General features: G+C 42.0%; 1 protein-coding gene across 1 annotated transcript in view; it reads right to left on the reverse strand.

Moving 5' to 3' along the window:
* LOC149242788 (vacuolar protein sorting-associated protein 45 homolog) overlaps positions 1-26,935 on the reverse strand; it is a 174,051-nt gene that overhangs the window by 113,421 nt on the left and 33,695 nt on the right. The window contains exons 2-3 of the mRNA XM_089374319.1: positions 1,581-1,776; positions 1,390-1,469 (exon numbers count right to left, since the gene is read on the reverse strand). Of these exons, the coding sequence (XP_089230445.1) occupies positions 1,390-1,469; positions 1,581-1,776 (276 nt within the window). The remainder of the gene's footprint in view (positions 1-1,389; positions 1,470-1,580; positions 1,777-26,935) is intronic.

Here is a 26,935-nt window from a genome sequence, read left to right on the forward strand (position 1 = left end):
CCACAAAGGGCTGTGGCCAAGGAAGAGAGGCCTTAAAGGCATGCCGCAAGCCCTAAAGGGACTGCGGCCTACGAGAAACAATCCTTAGGGACTGCGGCAAGGTGAAGGAGGAGGGATAAGGGAAGCCGAGGAAGAAAAAGGGGTCACAGGGTACCCACTTTGGGTGGGTTACAAGGGCCAAGTCCCTAAAGGATGCCAATGGATGGGATCCACCCCTTTAGGAGCCTCCTATAGTTACTCAATGAGGTTTGGCCCCAATCATCATGATGAACCCCCTCATCAGTAATATGGCTTATGGTTTGTGGCCTTTAACCTTTTGATACTCCTATGTTAGATGCTTTATGTATGTGTGTTCTGGCTTAAGCTAGTCCATTTTTGAGCTTTGCTCTTAATGATTTTGCTGGAGATTGGCTACATATGCAGTGCACCCTTTTTGTATTAAGGTGATGTATATTATGTTTTATTAATAGTCACAGAAAGCTTTAAGGTCAAAAATGGTGACCCTAGAGCTTCCTGGTAATAATTTAAACTCCCACTATCTTAATAATAACATACCACATCAACCACAAAATGCAGCACTTTTTCATCATAAATGATCATATAAGTTTGAACAATGCCTAGAAGATTAAAAGGTGCATTTCTATAAACCATAGAATTTGTTCTACTATCATTTGCTTTAACCTCAATTTTCATTCATAAATTGACTTTTCCTAGCTTTCATTGAAAAAAATTCACTTAAGAGTGGAACATGTGGCTTTTTAAGCAAAAAGCATTCAAGAAAATTCAAACAATTGTGTTGTCCATAGAGTTTTGGTTCAGGGTTGAAGATGGTGGCATGTCAGGCCACCCGCCAAGGTTCAATTACCCCAAGACATGAATATTTGTATGGGGCCAGGTGCACATCCTAGATGGCTTTGTATCGATAATACCCCCAATCATAGCAGTTTAGCTGAACGGAAGTGTTTGCCCCTTGGGGGTCATTTTCCCTGTACAAGCAGGGCACTCACAGTGCCCAACCTCTTTGGGCCAGTTGTAATGCCTCCATTGAGTTTGATGTTTTCCGTAGAGTTTGAAAGCAGCTCTTTCAAAAATAAATGTGTTAAAAACCCACAATAACATAAAGCCCCTATCCTTTCATATTTTCAATGATCTTGTGCATGTGCATTTCTGTCAAAGATGCAAGCTCAGGTTCCATGAAATTTCATTTCTGTGGACTGATATTTGAATCATATCAAAAAATGAAGAAGACTACTTATATAAAGTTTAGCAAAATGCCTGAATTCAATCATAAAAGAGTAATGACAAAAAATGCCATTCCAGATCTGTCCCAAATGTCTATCACCATCAAAGAGCACCTAAGTTTGTTTTACTCAAGCAAAAGCGAAATACCTGAACTTGCTGCACAACTTCATGTTCATCAGAATCTCCAAGAATCTGAAGGTAGTGAGTCTTCAAAATATTAGAAAAATCTGCATTCAACACATAAGTTTAGCCATAGTTATATGCAGACCAACCATGCTGAAGAATCAAATAATTAAACATGACAATGATAAAAAAGATGAGCTCTTCTAGGTGCTTACACAGGTGATATTCACCAAACCGTGGGTTACTTAAGTGTCGTTTTAGATGTTGAATGTTCTCTGCTGTTGGGCGCAGAAAGCAAACCGCTTTTAGGTGTGTCATTACTTCTTTTGAAAGAGAATCCACTGTTTCTACAAGAAATACTTCCTTCTGAAGTAATTCTGACTGCGAGAAAGCCACACTTATAATGCTGACCTGCAACAGATAAAGATGTCATTGTATCCTCATCAAAACAATACGCAGAAATAGATGTATAAGGAAAATAGTCAACCAAGCAACCATTCAATAGTAAGAAACCCACTCTGAATGTCAAAGCCCCAACACCATGTTAACAAAAATCAAGAAGCCACGATGTATAAGGAAAATAGTCAACCAAGCAACCATTCAATAGTAAGAAACCCACTCTGAATGTCAAAGCCCCAACACCATGTTAACAAAAATCAAGAAGCCACGTGCTCATCGGAGTACTAACAGGCACTGCTTGTCATTGTTGCACATTTACCAAGTACAAATAATTCACTTCAACGAAAATATGCAAACTATATTTCCCACAAATCTACTGAATGACTATACCAAATATTTGTCCTAATGAACTCAAAGCTGCAATCAACTTAATCAAATTTGCATAGAGATGAAATTTGTGTTTTACAATCATGATGGTAATAAAGAGAACAAAATGATATAAAGTTACTCTATGATGTAATAAGATAAAGATTTATGATCATTAAATACTTGTAGTTTATTGTCGCTGCGACAAACACCCTCCAAAATTTTGCCTACACTTGAATTTTGGAGCCTACTTGTAATCTTTGTGATCTTATGATCTGTCTCTCCATAGTCACTTCATGGTCGATTGATGCTTGTTAACTATTTGAGTCTTCTCCTCAGATTGTAAGTGTCAAAGTTACTTGCTCACACATGTTTGTCTTCGACGAATTCACAAACACACATCTTTCTATGCAAGCTTAGATAAGTATTGCATAGCTCTTGAAGGTAAGGCTTGCACAATCACTAGTGACAGTGACTGTGCAATCCATAAGCACAATGTACTATGCAACACCTGTCGACAATTAGTGCACACTCTCCATTGACAATCTTCCTCACTTCGATTGCAATTGTACTTCTATTCCCATGAGTTTTCCCAACTGTTGCTTTTGCACACCTTGGCTTTCACAAGTGTCACTTTCACTTTCCCGACTCTCGTTTTTGGTTGCTTTCACTTCTACAAGTAGCACTTTTATGTTCTCTTCGTAATAGCATGCGTCGCTTTCACTTTTTCTTATTGTTGCAAGTGTCACCTTTAAGTAAGGGAAGTGTCACATCTAGTAAAGGGAGTCATTTGTACACTATTGAAGGGTAGCCTTGATGTAGTCTCTTGTACTATTATGTTCTCTCTATCATAAGTGTATGCATTAGACTCATTCTCCAAGTCTTGAGCACTGTTTTGTTAGTGTCATCACTTGTGTCGCAAAGTGTATCTCAAGTGTCGCACATCGAGGTAAGTGTTGTTCTATTGTCGTTTCGATGAGGACATGTTGATGTTGGGTGGTAAAAGTTTCATTGTCGAGTTGTTAATCATCTATAAGTGTGTGATCATGTTCAAGTCATGTTACGGTCCCATCTCCCGCCTCTTGGGTCCCATACTTGGTCATTTTCTAAAGATGATCCTTCCTCGATCAACCTCCCTCTAGTCTGCCTCCCTGAACTACGCATTGTGCAACCTCGGCCCTCAATCACCTTGTCCTGCCTATTGGAACTGTGCAATGCACAGTCACTGCCTCCAAGGACTGTGCATTGCACAGTCACAGAAAGTGTTGCAGGAAACGTCCCCCCCCCCCGATCTAAGGCCCGAAGCGCATCCCGTACGGATTCGTACAGGAAGCGTCCCCGGAAGCGCAACACCAAAATTCGGAAGCGCAGTTCCACCTGTTTTGGACGCTTCCTGAATTTTCCGAAGCTTTCCTCTGAAGCGCGCTTCGTACGGAACTTCGGTCGTACGAAGCGTGGCGCTTCGGAGAGTGAAGCGTACGCTTCATGTACAGTTCCGTACGATTCTGGAAAAGCGCCGCGCGAAGGGAAGAAATGCGATTTTTTTTAATTTTAGCTGACTTGGCATAAAGGGGGTGGGTCCACCTTGGGTTAGGGTGAGGAATGAAGGGAATAAAGCCCCCATTCATTCCTCATTTGCTCACTTTGAGTTTATGAGAGTTGGAGAAGAGAAGAGAGGAGAGGAGAAGAGAAGAGAGGAAAGGAGAGGAGAAGAGAGGAGAGCTTGGAGGAGTGAAGGAGGAGCTAGGAGAAGGAGGAGGAGCTTGGAGCAAGAGCTTGGAGGACTTCATCTACAAGAGCTAAAGAGGTAAGTTCAAACCCCAAACTCCCTTTTTTTTGACATTTTTTTTGTATTTTTCTCCTCCCTCTCCTACTCTTTCCCATTGTTTCTACTTGCTCCTTTACTTGCAGGTTGTCCACCACCTATATCCATATTCTAAGATGGTGTTCTTTTGGCTTCTATGTATCATTCCACTCTTGGTTTTAATGATGGCAAGGGGGAGTAGGAATAGAAGGGAAGAAGCACAAGAGGACAGTGGTCCCAATATGAGTGACCCAATGTATGATGAGGAGGAAGGGTTTGAAGAGGAAGGGGATGATGTTGAACCTGAAGGGGAAACTGAAACACTAGAGGGGAAAGCTACATTAACACCCTTGTGGAACTATGTGACCAAACTTGATGGGGGAAAGGGTGGTGGAAGCTACAAATTTGTGTGCCCTCATGGTTGTCATGGAGGAAAACCATATAGTGGTTCATATACCCGTGTGAGGAGGCATCTTTGTGGGGTGCTGGACAGTGATGATAAAAAGGGTCCTGTGGGGATACAAATTTGCCCAAACATTTCATCTGAACAAAGAAGAAAATACATCCAAATAGAGGAGGCTGCACAACAAAAAAACAAGAAACAAAAAACTCATTCTGAATCAAGTGCAACCTCTAAATTTGGTAGCTCATCTCCTCATGGTACTTCTGCAAGCTCTGGAGGTAGAAGAACAATAGGGGATTTCCTTAATGTTGCTGGGAGGGATGATGTGGATGGAAAGATAGTCCGTTTTCTTTGTGCTTGCGGTGTACCATTCAATGTGCTTCACTCTCCCTATTGGCATGAAATGGTAAAGGCCATCAATGAAGCCCCAAAAGGATACAAGGCCCCCAACTATGAGAAAGCTAGAACAGTGTTATTAGAAAGAGAAAAAGCTAAGGTTCAAAGAGCTTTGACACGTTTTACAAATGAGTGGGTAGATTCTGGGGTATCCATTGTATCAAATGGGTGGACAAATATTAGAAACCAACATTTGATAAATGTTCTTGGTGTTTCTTCTAGTGGTGCAGTATTTATTACATGTCATGACTCCTCCTCCATCAGTGCATCTGCACAAAACATTGCAGATCTCCTATTGCAATCAATCAAAAATGTTGGTCCGAATAATGTGGTTCAAGTGATCACAGATAATGCAACAAATTGTTAAGCAGCAGGAAAAATTAATGAGCGTACTCATCCACACATCTTTTGGTCTAGGTGCCTGGTTCACACATTGAACCTTTTGATGCATGATATTGTGAAGCACAAAGAATGTGGGTGGATTACTGAGCTTTACAGGAGAGGGAAGCAACTCATTAAATTCATCACAGGGCATACAAGGGTAAACTACTTCTATGGCACTTACTCCAAGTTGCAGTTGCTTAAACTTGCAAAGACAAGATTTGCCAGTTATTACCTCACCTTTAGGCGACTAGTGAAGGTGAGACAAGCTTTAACTAATCTGGTGTGTGTTGAATCATGGGATGAAATTAACACTGACAGAGATGGTGCTAATGCAGTCAAGGACACTGTTCTTGACATTTACTTTTGGTCACAGGTTAAATATGTTTTGCAATTCACCAAACCAATTTATTACATGATCAAGTTTGCAGATTCAGATCGACCAGTAATTGGGGAGGTGTATGAGCAAATGGATAGCATGTTGGGGCAGATTAAAGACATTGTTGAGCCTAGAGATATCAACTTGTACAATTATATTCGTGTAGAGGTGGAAAATCGATGGGAAATGCTAAATGTTCCATTGCATGCATTAGCATATGTTTTGACACCTAAATACTATCATCCATCATGGCTTTCAACACCAGCACCTAGGGGGGGAAGCAGGAGAAAACCACACCAAGATCAAGAGGTTCACAAAAAATATATGGCTGCATTGAGTGAATTAACCCCTAATGAGGAGGAGGCTGCATTGGTACGGAGACAGGTGAGCAACTATACACTTAACACTAGTCCATTTGGGAGCATGCATGCAATTAGAGATCGAAAGACTTTTTCTTCTCTTGAGTGGTAGAACATGCATGGAGGGGCTACTCCACTTCTACAGACTTTGGCATTGAGGGTGCTATCACAGGCGGTAAACACTTCTTCTGCAGAGAGGTGTTGGAGCTCTTATTCTTTCATCCACAGTGTTAAAAGGAACAGGTTGAGTTTAGAGTCTAGACCGGGCAGAGAGCTTGGTTTATGTTCATTACAACTTGCGATTGTTGTCCCATTACTGTGAAGATGCAAAGTCTAATAAAGACCTGTTGATTTGGGACAAGAATCCAGAGGAGCCCAATTTGGAGGATGGAGTGTTACAATTAGAGCAATTAGAGGATGCCCTTATCCAGGGATGTCCATTGTGGTATGAATTTTCCTTATAAAGCATTTCTCTAATTCATGTTTTTAATTTTTTTGTTAACTAGTTTTTTTTGCATGAATTTTTTGAGCGATTCCAGGATGATGATGATCGTGTTGATATGCCACCCCCACCCCCATCTGGTCCCTTGGTTCCTAGGTTCCATGGTTCAACACCAACAGCAGGGGGTTCTTCTTCATCAGTTTCAATGCCACTGCCACAACTTCCACAGGCACCATCTTCTTCATTGCCACCACGTGGAGGCCCGCCACCATGTGGAGGCCCGCCGCCACGTTCTCTTCGTGGTGGAAGGAGGAGAGATTAGTAGATATATTCACAATTTACTACTTTTGTCATAGATTACTCATTAGACTTGTAGGCTTGTGAATTTGAATTTTGAACCTTTTTTGTCTTGGCGGTGACCAAGTGACATATTTTGTAAACATTATTATTTGAATTTTGGACATGTTGACAATTGCTCACTTGCTAGATAAATCATAATATGGTCTATGTTTTATGTTTTATAATATGCTTAAACGTTTTATGTTTTATAATATGCTTAAATGTTTTATGTTTTATAATATGCTTAAAAATTTGATGTATGTTTGTAATCGCTAGAATATAGATGGTTGATGTACATACTAGTAACTACAATGGAATCATGGATGCCATATCTATCTTGATTTATCCAAAAATATGCATGTTTTCATGTCTTCTACAACTAATTTGGTATTTTTGATGTTTGTTTTGAGTATAAATGCAAAAAAATATAAATATATATATATATAGCAGATGCTTCGCTTCCTAGATTTTTGGAAAATGACGCTTCCACGTCCCCGCTTCCAAAAAAGGTCCCCGCTTTGTGCAACATTGGCCACAGAGCTCAGTCAACCTCCTGCCTGTTGAAGAATCTAGGGCAACTAGGTGTAGAGTGATTCTTCATTACTTCATAACAATTTATGAAGTCTTTTTACAATTTGTCCTTATTAGCTTAATCTTCTTGTTCTCTTATTAATGCATGTGTGTGTACTTCATCAAACTGCTATCAAAATATAAACAAGAACACAAGATGTTGGCTCTCTGCCAGGGCTAAAACCTCTCCTCTTGAGAGGAAAACCATTCAATCTCTTCTTATAGATTTTTAGATGATGAATACCAAGACCCTTGACAAAATAGACACCAGGTTACCTCCAAGACATTTGTCACTATCCTCTGCTCTGTTTAGTCGACGATTCATTGTACTCCTTCTCCTTATGACCTTGTTGTCCAGTCACTATCTTTGATTCCTTCTTTTCTTGGCCGCCACAGTTCTTCGTTTATATTGATGTCTTGAGACAGACTTGCATACTCTTGTTGGTTATGATACTGATTAGATATGCCACCACCGAGATTTGTAGTCACAGTATATATTTACACGAGCCACCACCAAGAGTTGTTGTCACAATATATATTTACACGAGCCACCAGTGAGAGCAAACACTGTATATATATATATATATACACATATATATATATACATACATACATATATATATATATATATATATATATATATATACAGTCCTCCTTTCGAGAGCTATCATAGCGTATAGACTTCTGAGAGACCCTTGAGATACATGAGAGACCTTGACATACTGTATGTATATTGTAGGCAAACTTCCGAGATGTTTACCACGCTCACTGTGTATGCGTTTCTTTTCTTCATTGACTGTAATGTGAATTGATCAGCAGACTTCCGAGATATTTACCTCGCTTGTTGTGTATACGTTCCTTTTCTTCATCGACTGTAATGTGAACTGATCCGCATACTTCCGAGAGTTATCACTATATAGATATAGACCTCCGAGATAGACTTCCAAGAGTTTGACATTACCCTTGATCACTTCACCAAGATAATATTGTGTATGCATACAATCTTCGTTGATTGTAATGAAGGATCTGAAGACTTGTTGCTTTAGAATTCACGTCATACCTTATATATATGGGTCAACGATAGTACCTTGAGCCAACAGGAGTGCCTTGAATTTAGGCCGACATATCATCAGGGAGATTATAGCATTTTTGTAGCGCGGATTTGCATGAGGATAGTGACACTTGTTCTTGGAGTGTAAACCTTTGATCTTATGACTATTATAATACTTATGGTGAAACATAAAAACCTAAAGACATCAAGAAGTCCTTGACCTATGGTAATCACATCTTGCTCATGAAACCCATGATGCGAGGAACAATAATTTTCTTCATAATATTATAATTACAAGTCATAATGAAAACCGAACCTAGTTAAATTTTCTTCAACACTCCCTCTTAATTAGGGAGGTATTCATTAAATGGTACAAGGCTATTCTCAATACTAAAGAGATCTCATAAGAATAGTCGGACTAGTAATCCATTTGTATAGCATGATTATAACCAACATTGTCACATAGCAAGGCCTTGACTAACAGCTCTATCTCTCAATAGATCAGAGCACAATGTTGGCGAGACCAATGATTATAGACACCTTTATCATTGTCTCTCAAGGTACATACCCACCTGGGCGTTCACTAAGTATGACCTTCTAGAACTATTCTTGTCTTGGGTTCCCAGCCCTCAAAGAATATCGATCCTCTTGCCTACTCTTATCTTGGATTCCCTACACATCCTCAAAGAGTATCGGGTGCCAGATGATTACCCAATCCTCCCATTCTTTCTTCCCAGGCAAAGACAAGAATGGTGTCTATCTTGTGTCTACATTTCCATTCATGGCCTTCATCTAGACTTACGATTGTTAGTCTTGGTCTTGTGCATGATACATGAGATGGAAAAAACACAATTGTCACTCCTTTGTAATCAGGGGTGATCCAAAACTCCCTCTTGATCAGGGACCAATCAAAGCTCCCTCCTAACTAGGGACTCTTTCATTCATCAGCAACTTCTTCTTCATGGGTCCTTCAACTACTTGATCTCCTTCCTTTCTTTGATGTCATGAAGTCTTTGTTCAAACTTCTTCTAGGTAGGGCACCATCCATCGATCACTTTCCTTCCTGGTTTGTCATGTCATTGCTTCCTTCATGGAAAGTGACTTTCTTGTCATACATCAGGTTTTCTTGACATCTAGCTACTCCTTTGTCATTTGTCCATGCTTTGGAATACTCTTCTCATGGATGATTTGTCGTACTTGCTTGTTTACATTCTTCGACCTAGTAGCCCATCATGACTTCATCCTAATATTGCTTTAACATTGCATTTTCTTTTGTTGGATGGCTTCTTCACCACAACATCTTTGTAGAGTAGAATCAGTTATCTGCATATTTCATATCTCCAAGGCCTTCATCAGTGTCAAGGGTCCTTCCTTCCTTTGTCAGAGTTGTCCTGCCTTCTTTCGGGAGATATCTTCAAATTATCTTGTCAAATAGTAATTCTCGGTGATCATGGTGTTCTTTACATGGTTGATCTCTTTCTTCATTTACTTCTCTTTGGATAAATTGATCAACCATCTTGTGCTCCTTGAGAGCACTTCTTCATTTCTTGCTTCCTGGACTGTCAGCGTTTCTTCTTGCTTCTTAGTCAGCAATATTATACTCCTTATGTGAGCATATCCTTTGTTGAACTTCATTGCAATGTAGTACATGCCTTCGAGCATGTCATCGGTGAAAGAGATTCTTTCCTACTTGACCATGTTATATAACTATTCCCAAGACTCAATAATATACAAATGACAACATGACTAAACTTTGATGCATACATACCTCATCTTGATTCTTCTTTGATCATCTTGGCTTTATTAGGTTGTCCTTGGTGTGGCCCTTCTTGCTTCATCTTAGCTTGCCTGCATATCATCATTTCTTGAATACCGTGAATGGCATTCCCAATGAGACCTCTGCTTTGGTTCATGAACCTTCTTTTGAAGATTCCATCATAGGATCTTAAAGACCCTTGCCTTGCAAATATTTCTTTTCTTTTGATGATGGAGGTCTTCTAAGATTTTGTTGTAGCAGCTACAACCACCCTCCAAAATTTTTCCTTAGCTTCATTTTGGAGCCTCCCTACCAACCTTTCACAGCAGCATGTCTTGCCTTGTCAAGTACACAAGCTTCAGTGATTTTCTTGCAGAAACACAACATGACTATCAAAGTTTGATGCATTCCCCTCACAGGTTGTTCCTCCAGACTTGGTCCAATTGCAGACTGAGCAGCGCCCTCAAGAAATTGCGCAATTCTGGAGGGAAACTAGCCTTCCCTCCAGAAATTGCGCAATTCTGCTGGGCTCCAGAATTGCACAAATCTGCCAATCAGGCTTCATCCAGAAAATTGCATAATTCCACCCAGCAAGGCTGCCCAGCCCAAGAATTGCGCAATCCTGGGCAACAATCAGTTGCTCTGCCCAGAAATTGCGCAAATCTCCTGGGCAGCCAGCCCAACTCCCTTCCATAAATGCACATTTCTCCCAGTAGTTGAGCAGCCTCTTGCATGTGCAGTTGAGTTAACCGGTTCCCTCTAGGACCGAGCAAAAACGATTTGCATGCATGGGTTGCTTCTCTCAAGACAACATGCAAAGGCATCCCCTGATTCAGGAATCTACTTTTAGCAATTGGAGGTTGCATGCAAGGATCATTTCGGAAACTTCCTACCAAGTGTCGCTCTTCCTAAATTTGTGGCATGCGCATCACATCTTCTATTTTATCAAAACTCATGAACCGGACGCTGCAGAGCTCATTCCTCACATTAACCTTGCAACTCTGACATCCCACATCGCATCTAGGAGTCATCGACACATTCAGCTCAGCTGTTTTGGGGTAAGCCCGCCTTCCATGTCTTGTGTTGCATTTCTGGCGCTTTTTGTGTTTCGCTTCATATGAATGTTGTTTACTTGATTTCAGTGAGCGCTTGCTGTCGTTTTGATACATACTAGCACTGTTTCAGTTTTCGTTTACATCTCACTGATGTCGCATGCATGAAACAATTTTTCACGAGCAGTCGCCGATTCGGCGACTCGCCTCACCCACATGCATGTTGTTCCGTTTTCTTAATCTGTTATTCACCGTTTGCATGCACGATCATTCACTTATGCTTACACTCAGTATCGCCATGCATTCACATTCGCGTTCAGTTGCCCGTCGGTGAGTCGGGCAACCTTGGTCGAGCAACCTTGGCCTGGACTCTGCCTCACCAAGACAACATTGCGCAATCCTGAAAGGGGAGGCTCTGTCTTCCTCTTAGGAAATGCGCATTTCCGCCCAATGGTTGTCCTCCAGTCTTACATTGCGCAATTCTGAGGGACAGTGACTGTTGGCCCAAAAAATTGTGGAATTCAGTCATTGAGCCTACAACCATTATTAGCAGAGATTGTGCATTGCGCAATTCCAGCAGTCAGTAGCCACGATGGACTATGCATTGCGCAATTCCAGCAGTCAATCAACGTCCTGACAACCTGAACTATGCCTTGTGCAGTGTTGGCAGTCAGTCTCCCGAGCCCCCAGCAGAATTTAACCTTCATGATTAGTCACACAAGTATGTTGCAAGTCAGTTCTCAAGTTCGTTTTGGTTTTTGACTGACAGATTGTTTGCCATAAGTGTTGCCATGTCTCCAAGTATCGCAGGTGTTCATCTGCCTCTTAGCCATAGTTTTCAAAACCGGCCTTGCTAACCGATTACCGGTCGATTAGCAGGCCCACCGGTCGAAACCGGCCAAAAAAACCCGATCAGAGGGGGCACTTCACCATTTTTTGCAGAAAACCGGTCCTAACCGGCCAGTTTGTATCAAACCAGCCGATTCCGTCCTAAATCGGCCAGTTAGGAGGCATGCCCACCGTGAGCCCAAAAAGTGACTATTTGACTGTGTTTTAGGGGTTTTGGAGGGAAACTATGGGTGATTTCCCTCCAAAAACACCCTCTCCAAGCCTTTAACAGGCCCCTCTCCCTCTCATTTGTCTCACACATCTCATTTGGAGTGTTTGTGAGTTTGCTTGGGAGCTTGGAGAGTGTTGAGTTTTTGCTGGAGTAGTGGAACAGCAGAGTTTAAGCTAAGTAGTAGTCATCATGCCTCTAAAAGCTAGAGATATTGCATGGGCTCATTGTGATATGATTCATGGCAAAATGATCTGCAAATATTGCCAAAAATCCATTCAAGGAGGGGGTATTAACAGGTTCAAGCAACACTTGGCTGGGATAGGAGGCCATGTAAAGCCATGTGGAGCACCAAATGAAATAATAGGGCATATTAGGGCAGAATAACTTCAGAAGTTAGAGACTCAAGTCACTGAACCAATAGAGAAGTTTGTGACTGCAAAGTTTGGGAGTCGAGACTCAACCAACTGAGTTTGATCATGATGACTCATGAGAAGTTTCAAGTGATAATGTTGATCACTATTATAGTATTATCATATATGTATACTTGAGTCTTGTAGTAGGCCACTGGCCCCATAGTTTGTAGGCTTTGTTTTTGCACTGTAGAGGCCATTTAGAGCCTCATTGCTTATGTATTTTGTCGATGATATGTATTGCACTCGGTGCCATTTTGATATATTCACCTTTACATGGTATATAAATGAGCAATCTTTGCATATTTTGTCTCTATTGGCTTGGAATCATGGTTTTAAATCTTAAAAATAGTTTTTTCATTAAAAATTAATTATTTAACGTATTTTTCTAAAACCGGTTCGTTTAGACCAAACCAGTCCCAGTTAGACCGGTTTCGGTCGATAAACCGGTTCATTAGGTGGACCGGTCCGGTCACTGGTTCCGGTCAGTAAACCGATTCATTAGGTGGAGCGGTCCGGTCACCGGTTCCAGTTTTAAAAACACTGCTCTCAGCAGTATAGGTACAAAGGTTTTCAGGAGAGCAAAGTCGAAACACCGTTCAGAGCACGCTTGGGGATGCAATTGATCAAGTGTCTATGAACTCGCCTACCCACGAAGACATCAAGTTGTTTGTAGACAAGGACATCAAGATATGACGGCAGCAGCATCACAGCAAGCAGCACCATGAACAGCAGCAGAAGGCAGCATACCGGATGTAATGAACACAAGAGGAAGGTTGTTGACAACACAGAGACAGAACAAAGTTGCAAGCTCAAGCAAATATACTTGTGGTGAAAGCAACTTTGGAGACTCAGGTTATGAGGTGACGACGCGACATGAAGATCACACGAAGGCAGAGAACGAAACAGAGGAGTTAGAATGAGTTGCAAAAGGAATAGGTACAGCAGGGGGCGCAACATGCACAAACGGATGAAACTGCGCCTGTACAAGTTATAGATTCATCCCAGCAACTGGCACGGAGCAGACATGGTGAGTGGTGTTGTTGATCGCATGCAAGGGAATTCAGCAACATGCATGTCATTGTGCACACGCATGCGATCTAACCCATTTGGCATACTCACCAAAGCAACAACAAGAAGCAAGTCCAACTGGAGTTGAACATGTAGTTGACAGTTGCTACGCATGACCACCAGCACACACTGGAAGATCAGCACGGACACTATGCATCAGTGTGTTGTCGGTTCGTCTGCACCCAAGAAGACCACGAGCATGCTATCAGACGAGTTGGACAAAGGAGCCATATCAATGCACCTGGATGCAACGAAGACAAGAGTTCGCTTCAGCAAGATTTCACCATTGAGTGCACGGACAACCAAGCTTGGCATTAGCTCACCACCTTCACCATCACGAGCATGTCAAAGAGTTGGTCTCATCACAACAGACCGAGTGTCAGTGATGTCTTGCATGGTTTGCTCAAGCCATTTTGTCTCACATGGGCACATGTGCATTGTAATATAACGTCTTGTCAAGTGGAAGTTCAAGTATCGATAGTTGGATGTAACAGTAATAGAGTAGATGAAGAGTCATGAGGGTAGATGAACTATCACAAAGGGGAATGTCAAGGGTCACCCCACCCTTTGCTATAAATATTCTCTCATAACTCATTGTAAAGGCTTTTGGTTAGCCAAGCTTCTGATAAGACTATCTTGGAGAGAGCTTGGACAGTATTGTAACGAGCCTTGGCTTCTCCACTGCGCAGAGCTAGTATATCTCTTTGGAGGAGTAGGCAGTTGTGGCTGTAACATTCCGCTGTCGGAACTAGTGGTTGGACATGGATGTATTGTATGACTGGAACTTACACTTAATAATATAACAAAACCAACATGTTTCATGCATATGTTGTATTGTATTTCAGCAATATGTGTACTCTAAATGATATGTATCTGTTTTCTTACACATGCATGTATAGCTATTTTTGTGTATGTATGTATGAATCTTTCTGAAACTTGTTGTTGGTTTAACCATCACTTTGGTTTGCTAGCTAACTTGACTTCCATGTTGTGATGCATCTTTGTTCGTGTGTTCCCTTCCAAGCCGCGTACTATTACAAGCTTCCAAGGGGCGCACTCACTCCACCCTCAGTGTATTAGAACCTCATGCACCTTCCTTGACTTACTGCAGTTGTCACACCCTTGCTACCAACAGAGACATCTTACTTGCCTCTGTGCGAAATCGCGGTCAAGGCATTATCGTACGACCCACTGCTGGGACTCCTACACCAAACGGTCTGAGGTCTAATTGGGACTTCTTACTGGGGAGATCCCCTTACATGTTGGTGGGTCCAACACCGTCAACATTTTGGCACTAGAAGGAGGGCCAGATGACAAGCTAAGTCCTCACATATGTTTTGAATCTCTACATATCTATCATGACTAACTACAAAGTTGCTCTTCCGGAGTGTATGTCTTATGGAAACGACTTCATAATCTCGAAAGAGTTTCGGATAACTTGTCACATAAAACATACGATGGTGGAGGCCACGTAGCCTTGGTTAGGCACACGGTCGGCGTTGTAGGCTCATGCAAAAGACATGGAATCTTTGAAGAATACATGACCTGCACGCTGTTCATCTACACGCTTCGAGGGCAACCCCATGCACTGGTGTGCCACGCTACCTGAAAAATCTATTCATTCTCTTGCTCATCTCGTTGCAAAGATAGACCGTGCTTTCAATCACTTTAACCATAAAGCACTCAATCAAGAAATTATGAAATTATGAAAAGCACCCAATGAATCCGTTGATTAGTTTTACACACGCTTTTGTAATCTTGCATACCGATTTCACGAAGATGAAATTGATTGGGAATTTCTTTATGAAAGATTTGAGTACCTTCTTCGCATGTCCGAACCCCGCTCAACACACTTCAGTTATGGAGCTGCGCAATCACAGGCAGGCACAGTTGTTGTCACAAGTCACTGTCCGCCTTCACCTCATCTAACAGCTCCACCACTACGAAGTGATGTGGGAAATCATGCACACACATCTGTTGAACTATCACATCCTCCCACCCCACCTGCTCTTGATATCTGTGCAGATTTGGCTTGCAAGCCTATTGGTTGTCACGTGGATTCATTCCCTCAACCTCCGTCCCCACATTCTGTTGATCCTCTGGATTGTACTGCCTTGTGTTTTCCCATTTCGGACTACTCACCTGTTGTGAACGAGGATCAAGTTGTTGACGAAGTTGGTGTATGCAACCAACCTGCGCCATCATTCATGATGAGTGTGTGTGGGAATCTAAAGAAGAACCCACAGTGAAGGATGACTCCCTTCCAGCCGCGCCTCATCGCTTTATCCTGACATCCCTTGTGATTCTTCCACTGCTGATTTCCCCTATGAAAACTCATTTCTAGATGTTTCTACTTCCGATCGTTCACAGGACACGTCGAATGTTAGTTTGTCATTACAGTGCGGAGAGGACACATCTTCCTCCAAAAATCTGTCCAATCTGTCATCTGTCATTTCTGAAAACACAGAGGGTGAACATCTTTGCTTCTCATCTACCCCTCTACACGATTCATCAAATCATGAGGATGTCGACAAACATCCTGAATTTTCTAATCTTGGTTGTCGTGATCTCTCTACTTCTTCATCTGATCACAATGTTGATTCAATCGTTGTTAATCTGTCTAAGACACTAGTCTACGATGATCTATCTGTCAACGAAGTCGAAACCCCGCAGACTGTCGAGGCACTTCAGCCTGAGCTGATGGTTATGTCAGGCCCTCGCTGTCTTGAGGTTGGTTTCACTTCTGGTTAGGAAATTGTTGAAACACTCAAGGCTCCTCATCACTCTCTGCTTTGCATTGAAGATCAACCAAACACCCAAATTTCGCTTCCTCCACTCAAACTACATGATCCCATCGCTCATGCATTGGAGGAATCTTACACAGCAAGCACACATGCACAACGTAAGTGGTCTACCTTTCTCACGTTTGCTTGCATGTCACAGTCAAGAGAATGCATACACTCAACATCTGCACGCAGTGTAGCACAGCACCATGGCAGCTCCACAGAGTGCATGTCATGCGCTTTCACTCATCTTTGTTATGTGGTCGCTTGTAAGCTTGAAGTGTGTCCGTATTCATCGTTATATCTTTCATGCTTGCTAGTTTGTGCAACTGCGATGTTCGCAAACCGTGCCTTCACCAACATGGGTCAACCAATGCGCCGGTGGCTGCATTGGAAGTATCACTTCACGTGAGATGACCCATGCACTATTAGCTTAGGAGTAGGAGTAGTGTTTTCTTTTGAGTTGTTTGCTTGCATGCATGTTTGCTTCTTTCTTTGTGTGTTTGTTTGCTTGCTTGCTTGTTTGCTTCTGCATTTGCTTTTGTTTCTTGCTTTGCTTTTTGGTTTGTTTGTTTATTATTGTCCATAGGTTAGTTTCGCATGGACCATGTGCGACTCTTGAAACAAGCTAGGTAAAGTACAAGAGGACTTGTACAACTATCAACATTTGGTTATCTGTTGTTCACTCTCTTATGTAAGAACTTGTTGTCTTCAGTCCATGATACATCAATGGAAAATACGTACTGTTCGAAGTGAACCTTGGTGAAAACACAACGCTTGTGCGCTAACTAGTATCACCTACTCTAGTTAGTTGTTTTTGGGTTAATCCTTGTCAACTCAGTCAAATAGAGTAAGGTGAGGGGGAAAACCTTAAAAAGCACGTCAAAGGTATACATAAACTACTCTGAAGGAACAACCTCTTCTGCTCTCAATAATTCAGGATCCCTCTTCCACCTCTGAAATGAATAAGTGTTATGCACAGTTATGAAGATGAAAAATGACAATGTAAAAAAATTTTGAAAAATGAAAAAGAGTAAGGTGAAAGAAGAGAAAGGCTTCCTGTACAGAGAGGTGATGCAAGTAACTCCATAGGGGTACTGACCAAGCCAGCGGAGTGATGCTTGTGCTCCTGCATGACTCCGTCGGGGTAGTGTCCAAGCCTGCTGGCAACGGAGCAACACCAGAGATGAAACTGAGACTTTGACGACTATACTACTTGTGCATCATATACTACTCTCAACCCCAATCGAAACAACTGTGTTGCCTTGGCTTCGAATGTGTGACCGACCAAGGGCTTGGCAAATGCTACATCTTACAAACAAGCAAGTGTGGAAACCAAGATGAACTGAGAACTAAACAATACTTCCGGAGGTGTTAGACTTGCTTTCCACAAACAAGAGTTGGACTTCTACCAGTGTGTTGCCAAGTGTTGTAGCGGCTACAACTACCCTCCAAAATTTTGCCTTAGCTTCATTTTGGAGCCTCCCTACCAACCTTTCACAACGGCATGTCTTGCCTTGTCAAGTACAAATGCTTCAGTGATTTTCTTGCAAAAAGACAGCCTATCCATCAAAACTTAAAGCATTCCCCTCACGGGTTGTTCCTCTAGACTTGGTCCAACTGCAGGCTGAGAAGCTCACTCAAGAAATTGCACAATTTTGGAGGGCAACCAGCCTTCCCTCCAAAAATTGCGCAATTCTGTCTAGCAGACTGCTAGGCTCCAGAATTGCGCAAATCTTCCAGTTAGACTTCATCTAGAAAATTGCGCAATTCCTCCTAGCAGGGCTGCTCAGCCCAGGAATTGTGTAATCCTGGGCAGCGATCAGCGGCTCTATCCAGAAATTGCGCAAGTCTCCTGGGCAGTGAGCCCAGCTCCCTTCCAAAAATGTGCATTTTCTCCTAGCAGTTGAGCAGCCTCTTGCATGTGCAGTTGAGTTGACCAGTTCCCTCTGGGACCGAGCAAAACCGATTTGCATGCATGGGCTACTTCTCCCAAGGCAGCATGCAAAGGCATCCCTTGATTCAGGGATCTACTTTTAGCAGTTGGAGGTTGCATGCAAGGATCATTTTGGAAACTTCCTACCAAGTGTCGCTCTTCCTAGATTTGTGGCATGTGCATCACATCTTTGATTTTATCAAAACTCATGAATCGGACGCGGCAGAGCTCATTCCTCACATCAACCTTGCAACTCTGACATCCCACATCGCATCTAAGAGTCGTCGACACATTCAGCTCAATTGCTTGGGGTAAGCCCACCTTCCATGTCTTGTGTTGCATTTCTGGTGCTTTTTGTGTTTCGCTTCGTATGAATGTTGTCTGCTTGATTTCAGTGAGCACTTGCTATCGTTTTGATACATACTAGCTTGTACTAGCACCATTTCAGTTTTCGTTAACATCTCACTGCTATCGCATGTATGAAACAGTGTTTCATGAACAGTCGCTGATTCGGCAACTCGCCTCACCCACGTGCATGTTGTTCCATTTTCTTAATCTATCATTCATTGTTTGCATGCACGATCATTCACTTATGCTTACACTCAGTATCGCCATGCATTCACATTCACATTCACTTTCAGTTGCAGCCTTGGCCCGGATTCTGCCTCACCAAGACAGCATTGCGCAATCCTGAAAGGGAAAGCTTTGTCTTCCTCTCCGAAAATGCTCATTTATGCCCAGTGACTGTCATCCAATCTTGGATTGCGCAATTCTGAGGGATAGTGACTACTGGCCCAGAAAATTGCGCCATTCAGTCACTGAGCCTACAACCATTGCTAGTTGAGATTGCGCATTGCGCAATTCCAGCAGTCAGCAGCCAGGCTAGACTGTGCATTGCATAGTTCCAGCAGTCAGTCAGCCTCCTGACAGCTCGGACTGTGCCTTGCGCAGTCTTAGCAGTGAGTCTCCCGACCTCCCGGCAGAAATTGCACAACCTTCATGATCAGTCACACAGGTATGTTGCAAGTCAGTTCTCAAGTTCGTTTTGGTTTTCAACTGACAGATTGTTTGCCATGAGTGTTGCCATGTCTCCAGGTATCGCAGGTGTTCATCTGTCTCTCAGCAGTACAGGTACAATGGTTTCCAGGAGAGCAGAGTCGAAGACACCGTTCAGAGCACACTTGGGGATGCAATTGATCAAGTGTCTATGAACTTGCCTACCCACGAAGACATCAAGTTGTTCGTAGACAAGGACATCAAGATATGACGGAGCAGCATCACAGCAAGCAACACCATGAACAGCAGTTGAAGGCAGCATACTGGATGCAATGAACGCAAGAGGAAGGTTGTTGACAACACAAAGGCGAAACAAAGTTGCAAGCTCAAGTAGATCTACTTGTGGTGAAAGCAACTTTGGAGACTCATGTTATGAGGTGACGGCGCAACATGAAGATCACGCGAAGGCAGAGAAGGAGTTGCATGTGCTCAAGCAACAACTTAAGGAAGAACAGGCGCTACACAGACAAGAGAATGAGTTGCAGCAAAAACAAGGATAGCGGAGGGCGCAACATGCACAAACGGATGAAACTGCGCCTATACAAGCTTTATATTAATCCCAGCAGCTGGCACGGAGCAAACATGGTGAGTGGTGTTGTTGATCGCATGCAAGGGAATTCAGCAGCATGCATGTCATTGTGCACACGCATGCGATCTAACCCATTTGGCATACTCACCGAGGCAACAACAAGAAGCAAGTCCAACTAGAGCTGAACATGTAGTTGACAGTTGATGCGCATGACCACCAACACACACTAGAAGATCAGCACGGACACTATGCATCAGTGTGTTGCCGGTTCATCCGCACCCAAGAAGACCACGCACATGCTATCAGACGAGTTTGACAGAGGAGCCATATCAATGCACCTGGATGCAACGAAGACAAGAGTTCTCTTTAGCAAGATTTCACCATTGAGTGCACGGACAACCAAGCTTGGCATCAACTCACCACCTTCACCATCACAAGCATGTCAAAGAGTTGGTCTCATCACAACAGACCAAGTGTCAGTGATGTCTTGCATGGCTTGCTCAAGCCATTTTGTCTCACATGGGCACATGTGCATTGTAATGTAATGTCTTGTCAAGTGGAAGTTCAAGTGTCGATAGTTGGATGTAACAGTCATAGAGTAGATGAAGAGTCATGAGGGTAGATGAACTGTCACAAAGGGGAATGTCAAGGGTCACCCCACCCTTTGCTATAAATAGTCCCTCATAACTCATTGTAAAGGCTTTTGGTCAGCCAAGCTTCTGATAAGACTATCTTGGAGAGAGCTTGGACAGTATTGTAACAAGCCTTGGCTTCTCCACTGCACAAAGCTAGTATATCTCTTTGGAGGAGCAAGCAGTTGTGGCTGTAATGTTCCGCTGTCGGAACTAGTGGTTGGACATGGATGTATTATATGATTGAAACTTACACTTATTAATATAACAGAACCAACACGTTTCATGCACATGTTGTATTGTATTTCTGCTATCTATGTACTCTAAATGATATATGTATCTGTTTCCTTACGCATGCATGTATAGCTATTTCTGTGTATGTATGTATGAATCTTTATAAAACGTGTTGTTGGTTTAACCATCACTTTGGATTGCTAACTAACTTGCCTTCCATGTTGTGATGCATCTTTGCTCGCGTGTTCCCTTCCAAACCACGTACTATTACAGGTTTCCAAGGGGTGCACTCACTCCACCCTCGGTGTGTTAGAACCTCTCATGCACCTTCCTTGACTTACTGCGCTGTCACACCCTTGCTACCGATAGAGACATCTTACTTGCCTCTGTGCAAAATAGCGATCAAGGCATTACCGTATGACCCACCAAACAGTCTGAGGTCTAATTAGGACTTCTTACCGAGGAGATCCCCTTACATGTTGGTGGGTCCAGCACTGTCAACAGATTCTTAATCATGATCAATTTTCTTTCATCGTGGATGAGGTCCTATACTAGGTATGTTCCTTCTACATGACTATCTTGAGCTATATCTGCCATGCTCCTAATATTCTAGAAGATATTTCTAACCATGTATTTTGTTCTTATTGCAAATGATACTTCTTCATGAGTATCTAGAACTCTATGCTAGAAGATGTTTCTAGTCATGCAATTTTATTTTTATTCCTACATGCTCCTATCCTATTCAAAGCCTTGAAAGAAGACTTGAAGTAAAGAGTTTGATTTAGTCATAGTAGAGATCCGCAGGATCTTCCTTTTTTTGCTTCTTTTCTTCTTCTTTCATCTCTTGAGTCATGTGAGCTTCTTCCCTCTTTCTTTTGTTTTTGTTGTCATTCCTAATCTTAGGAAAGTTCATTTTGTAGTGTCCATATTCTTGACATCCACAACATTGGATTTTGGACATGTCTTTTGTTGTTTGGTCTTCATGGACCAAATTTGCCAAATTTTCCCTTTCTCTTGGCCATGGTAGCAAATGCTTGCTCCTTTGATCCCACATCTTCCTTTGCTTTAAGTCTGGTTTCCTCTATCCTGCATATAGACCACATTTCACTGAGTATGGTTGCTTCCTTCTTGGCATATATGCTTGATGTGAAGTTGCCCCAGTCCTCAGGTAGAGCATTGAGTCTTACAGTTGTCATCTCTCTGTCAAACATGACTTCCCTAAGCTCTTGAAGTTGATTTCTCATTTCAGAGATTTTCATGTAGGGATCTATTCCTTCCTTTGTTATCTTCATCTTGTAAATTCATTCCTTAGAAATATTACTTCTCCGATTGTGGAGACCGAGAATAGCTCTACTAGCTTATCATAAATTAATTTTGATGCTTCAAATTTGGAGACATAAGGAATGAGAGAGTCTTTGATTGATTCTATTAGAATCCTTTGAGCTCTTGTCTCATCTTTATTGTACTTAGCTAAGACTTGAGTTTGTTCCTTAGCAGGGATAGTGATACTCCCTTTAACATGTCCGAGGAGTTCATCCTCCTTGAGAAGTAAATCAGTACTCTTCTTCCATGCAAGAAAGTTGTTGGTACCTACCAATTTATTGCTTCCTTGCAAAAAGGCATTGATGTATATTCAAAAGAGGACATATACTTGCTTAATAGATTTTGAGATGTAATGGATTTGCTTCCTCCTTGAAGATTTGATGGCTTACCTTCCTAGGAACTTGATGTTCTTCAAGTTGCCTTCTCCAAGTGGACTTGCTTGATGATGAGATTTGTTTGATGAATTATAGCTTGATGTAGGTCCTGCTTTGTCTGCTCTTCTTTGTAGGTACCTTTATGTAAGGCTCTTCTTCTTGCTATGTAGTTTTCCTTGATGGGTGATAGGTGATAGGCCTTCCTTTCCTTGAGTAGCTTTGGCTTGATGCTTCAACCTTGTGGATGACTTTCCTTGATGAGTGTTCTTGAGTTTCCCTTTCCTTGATGTGTCACCTTAGATCTGATTCCATGTTGAAGAATCTAGGGCAATCTGGTGTAGAGTGATTCTTCATTACTTGATAACAATTTGTGAAGTCTGTTTACAATTTGTCCTTGCTAGCTTAATCTTCTTGTTCTCTTGTTAATGCATGTGTTTGTACTTCATCAAACTGCTACCAAAACATAAACAAGAACACAAGATGTTGGCTCTCTGCTAGGGCTAAAACCTCTTCTCTTGAGAGGAAAACCCTTCAATCTCTTCTTATAGATGTTTAGATGATGAATACCAAGACCCTTGACAAAATAGACACCAGGTTACCTCCAAGACGTTTGTCACTATCCTCTGCTCTGTTTAGTCCACGATTCACTGTACTCCTCCTTATGTCCTTGTTGTCCAGTCACTATCTTTGATTCCTTTTTTCCTCAGTCATCACAGTTCTTCGTTTATATTGATGTCTTGAGACAGACTTGCATACTCTTGTTGGTTATGATATTGATTAGATATGCCACCATCGAGAATTGTAGTCACAATATATATTTACAAGAGCCACCACCGAGAGTTGTTATCGCACTATATATTTACACGAGCCACCACCGAGAGTTGTTGTCACAGTATATATTTACACGAGCCACCACCGAGAGCAAACATTGTATATATATATTTGTATATATATATATAGTCCTTCTTCCTAGAGCTATCACAGTGTATAGAATTCTGAGAGACCTTCGAGATACATGAGAGACTTTGACATACTCTTGTGTATATTGTAGGCAGAATTCGAGATATTTACCACACTCACTGTGTCTGCGTTTCTTTTCTTCATTGACTCTAATGTGAACTGATCCACAGACTTTTGAGATCTTTACCTCGCTTATTGTGTATGCGTTCCTTTTCTTCGTTGACTGTAATGTGAACTGATCCGCAAACTTCCAAGAGTTATCACTGTATAGATATAGACCTTCGAGATAGACTTCTGAGAGTTTGGTATTACCCTTGATCACTTCACCGAGATATTACTGTGTATGCATACAATCTTCGTTGACTGTAATGAATGATCCAAATACTTGTTGCTTTAGACTTCATGTCATACCTTATATATATGGGTCAACGATAGTACCTTGAGCCGACAGGAGTGCCTTGAATTTAGGCCGAAATATCATCAAGGAGATTATAGCATTTTTGTAAAGAAGATTTGCATGAGGGTAGTGACACTTGTTCTTGGAGTGTAAACCTTTGATCTTATGACTATTATAATACTTATGACGAAACATAAAAACCTAAAGACATCAAGAAGAAGTCTTTGACCTATGGTAATCACATCTTGCTCATGAAACCCATGATGCAAGGAATAATAATTTTCTTCATAATATTACAATTACAAGTCATAATGAAAACCAAACCTAGTTACATTTTCTTCAACGCTGCCCTTAGAAATTGCACAACTTTCTTCTCCAGTCAGTCTCTCTCTGCACATTGCGCAGTTTCAATCAGCAGTTTGTCTCTCTGTCTCTCTGAACTGTGCAATCCAGTGGCCTAGTCTCTCCATTGAACTACACATTGCGCAATCACAGTGAGCAAGCCCTACCTATCTGCCTCTTTGACTTGCTCAGCTGCGCAGTCTCATGCCACCTAGTTACATTTTCTTCAACGCTGCCCTTAGAAATTGCACAACTTTCTTCTCCAGTCAATCTCGCTCTACCCATTGTGCAGTTTCAATCAACAGTTTGTCTCTCTGTCTCTCTGAACTGTGCAATCCAGTGGCCCAGTCTCTCCATTGAACTACACATTGCGCAATCACAATGAGCAAGCCCTGCCTATCTGCCTCTTTGACTTGCTCAACTGCGCAGTCTCATGCCTCCCTGCCTCCCAGAATTGCAGTGTCTCATGCCTCCATGCCTCCCAAAATTGCACATTTCGCAATCACAGTGAGAAAACCTTCATCACTGTCTCACTAACTTGCCTAATTGCACAGTCTTGTGCCACCCTATCTCACAATACTACACACTACGTAGTTTCAGTTAGCAAGCCCTCACTATTGTCTCCTTGACTCCCTCATCTATGCAATCTTCCCCCTTTGACTCCAGATACTGTGCTTACAAAATCACAGTCACGAGACCATCACTCTTGCCCCCTGGAACTCCGCACTGCGCAATCCTTGAGTCTTCTCCTCTATCTTGCACTCAATCCCAGGTCCAATCCGTGAAGTGCATAAGGAGAGTTAGACTAGGAGATTCTCGGGCTGATGTTGTCTTTCCATGTGTGGTTTCCATTTGCATGTACTATATCTTGATATGATAGGATGATGTTCAAGGAGAATGCTTAGGTGATCATGCAAAAAGCCACTTATGAAGCTAGAACCATGAAGAGATCATCAAGCGAGAAGATGAAGTTACACAATATCACGAAAGAAGATTACAGATCAAGATCACATGAAGACTCCATCTCAATAAGCCTCTTGGAGGATAAATATGAAGCACATGCAAGATTAGTCATGAAGATATCAAGTCAAAGCAACAAAAAGAGCAGTTTCGCAATGCCATATCATCAAGAAGTTCCATGTCATCAGTGCCAAGTTATGCCTTGTACAAGTGTCATCATAATGTCATATGTGTCAATGGGCCTTGCCACATGATGTCGAATGCAATTATGTATTTCCAAAAATTTTAAAAATGTAAATGTGTGGAATTCCAAAGTCACATATAGACTAAAGAGTCACTTGGAAGTCCAAGAGTATGCTCCAGTTGTTACACTAAAGAAGGATTTGTTTGGACCTTGGGCATGGTATTCTTGGATTGAGGGTTATTTGATTAGTCTTGTATTTCTGATGGAAGCAAAAGGACTCACATGCCAGAGGGAGCAGTAGTGGCAGAAAGAATTGCCTCCATGATAGAGGGAGCAATGAAGACAGAGTGGATTGACCTATGAATTTGTGATAAAGGATGTCAGTTGGATACATTGCTTCTTGGGATTAGAAGTGATCTGGGACGATGGACTCTAGGATGACCAGAAAGCAGTTGTGATGAATTTAGTTAGTTGAGCAAGGCATGTGTACAGTTGTTATTCACAAATTCAGCTTGGGGTCTACTATGATGAGCAGGAAGCTGACAACACTATTGAAACAGAGTATATTGCAATTTGCTTGGCAAGTTATGAAGCAGGGTAGCTTCAGGATTGTTTTATCAAGTGCGGGAGACAACCATGATGACAAGTCAAAGCACATGGAGTAGTGAGGCCCCTATTTATTTCTATGATTGAGCAGGTTGTTGACATTCTCATTAACCCTGTATCCCTAGAGGAAGTTGGGGTACTTCTGGGACAAGCTTGGAGTGACTGAGAATGCTTCCCTTGGAGTGTTGATGTTGTAACATCTATGTGCAGAGAATCTCCCTTAGGTCATGGGGCTTGACTGAGAAACCATGGTTTACGGTTGGGGAGATTGGTATGGATTAATCCCTTAGGTCATAGGGCTTGACCAAGAAACCATGGTTTACGGTTGGGAAGATTAGCCCTATAAGCATCAAAGCCTAGATTGTTCCCTTAGGTCATGGGATTTGACCAAGAAACCATAATCACGGTTTGGGAATTTGGCTCAGTAAGCATTAGGCCTCAATTGCTCCCCCAGTCATGCATTTTGACCATATTGCCATGGGGTTTGGCTAGTCGGTTGAGCTTGTGTCGCATAGCATCAAACAAGTACTGCCCCAAGTTTCAAGATGGGTCAGGAGGGGTTCCTAACATGTCTCCAAGTGACGACATGTTGAGTTGGTGACCTAGAACTAGTGGGTGACGAGTTCCTCCTTTGATGTTGATGCAGGGATGCTTTCCACATGGTTCTGGTGTTGAACATGTGTTAAAATTGGCAACTAGGGCCAAACTCCATGTGGGTCACCTTATTTATGGTAGCTGATATTTTTCCTAGATTCCTCTTGTCTAGAGGTATAGGATTGATCTAAATATCATCCAATTCTGACAAGTATTTATGGAGATATGAATTTATTTGTATTTACTTGACAAATTGTCAAGGTCGGCCAACAGCTAAATGTGTGGTACACATGCCCAGCAAAACATATAAGTACAAGCGAGGTTGATTCATTATCAACTCATCTCATCTCAACTCATCTTCTCTCTCATCATCTTATTGGGCAAGCAAGAAGGACAAATTAGGGCAGCATCTCTCACACGTG

Source organism: Pinus tabuliformis, chromosome 8 (assembly GCF_031772625.1).
Source record: "Pinus tabuliformis cultivar Carrire ecotype Pingquan chromosome 8, CPIR1, whole genome shotgun sequence".
In the NCBI taxonomy this organism is placed as follows: domain Eukaryota; kingdom Viridiplantae; phylum Streptophyta; class Pinopsida; order Pinales; family Pinaceae; genus Pinus; species Pinus tabuliformis.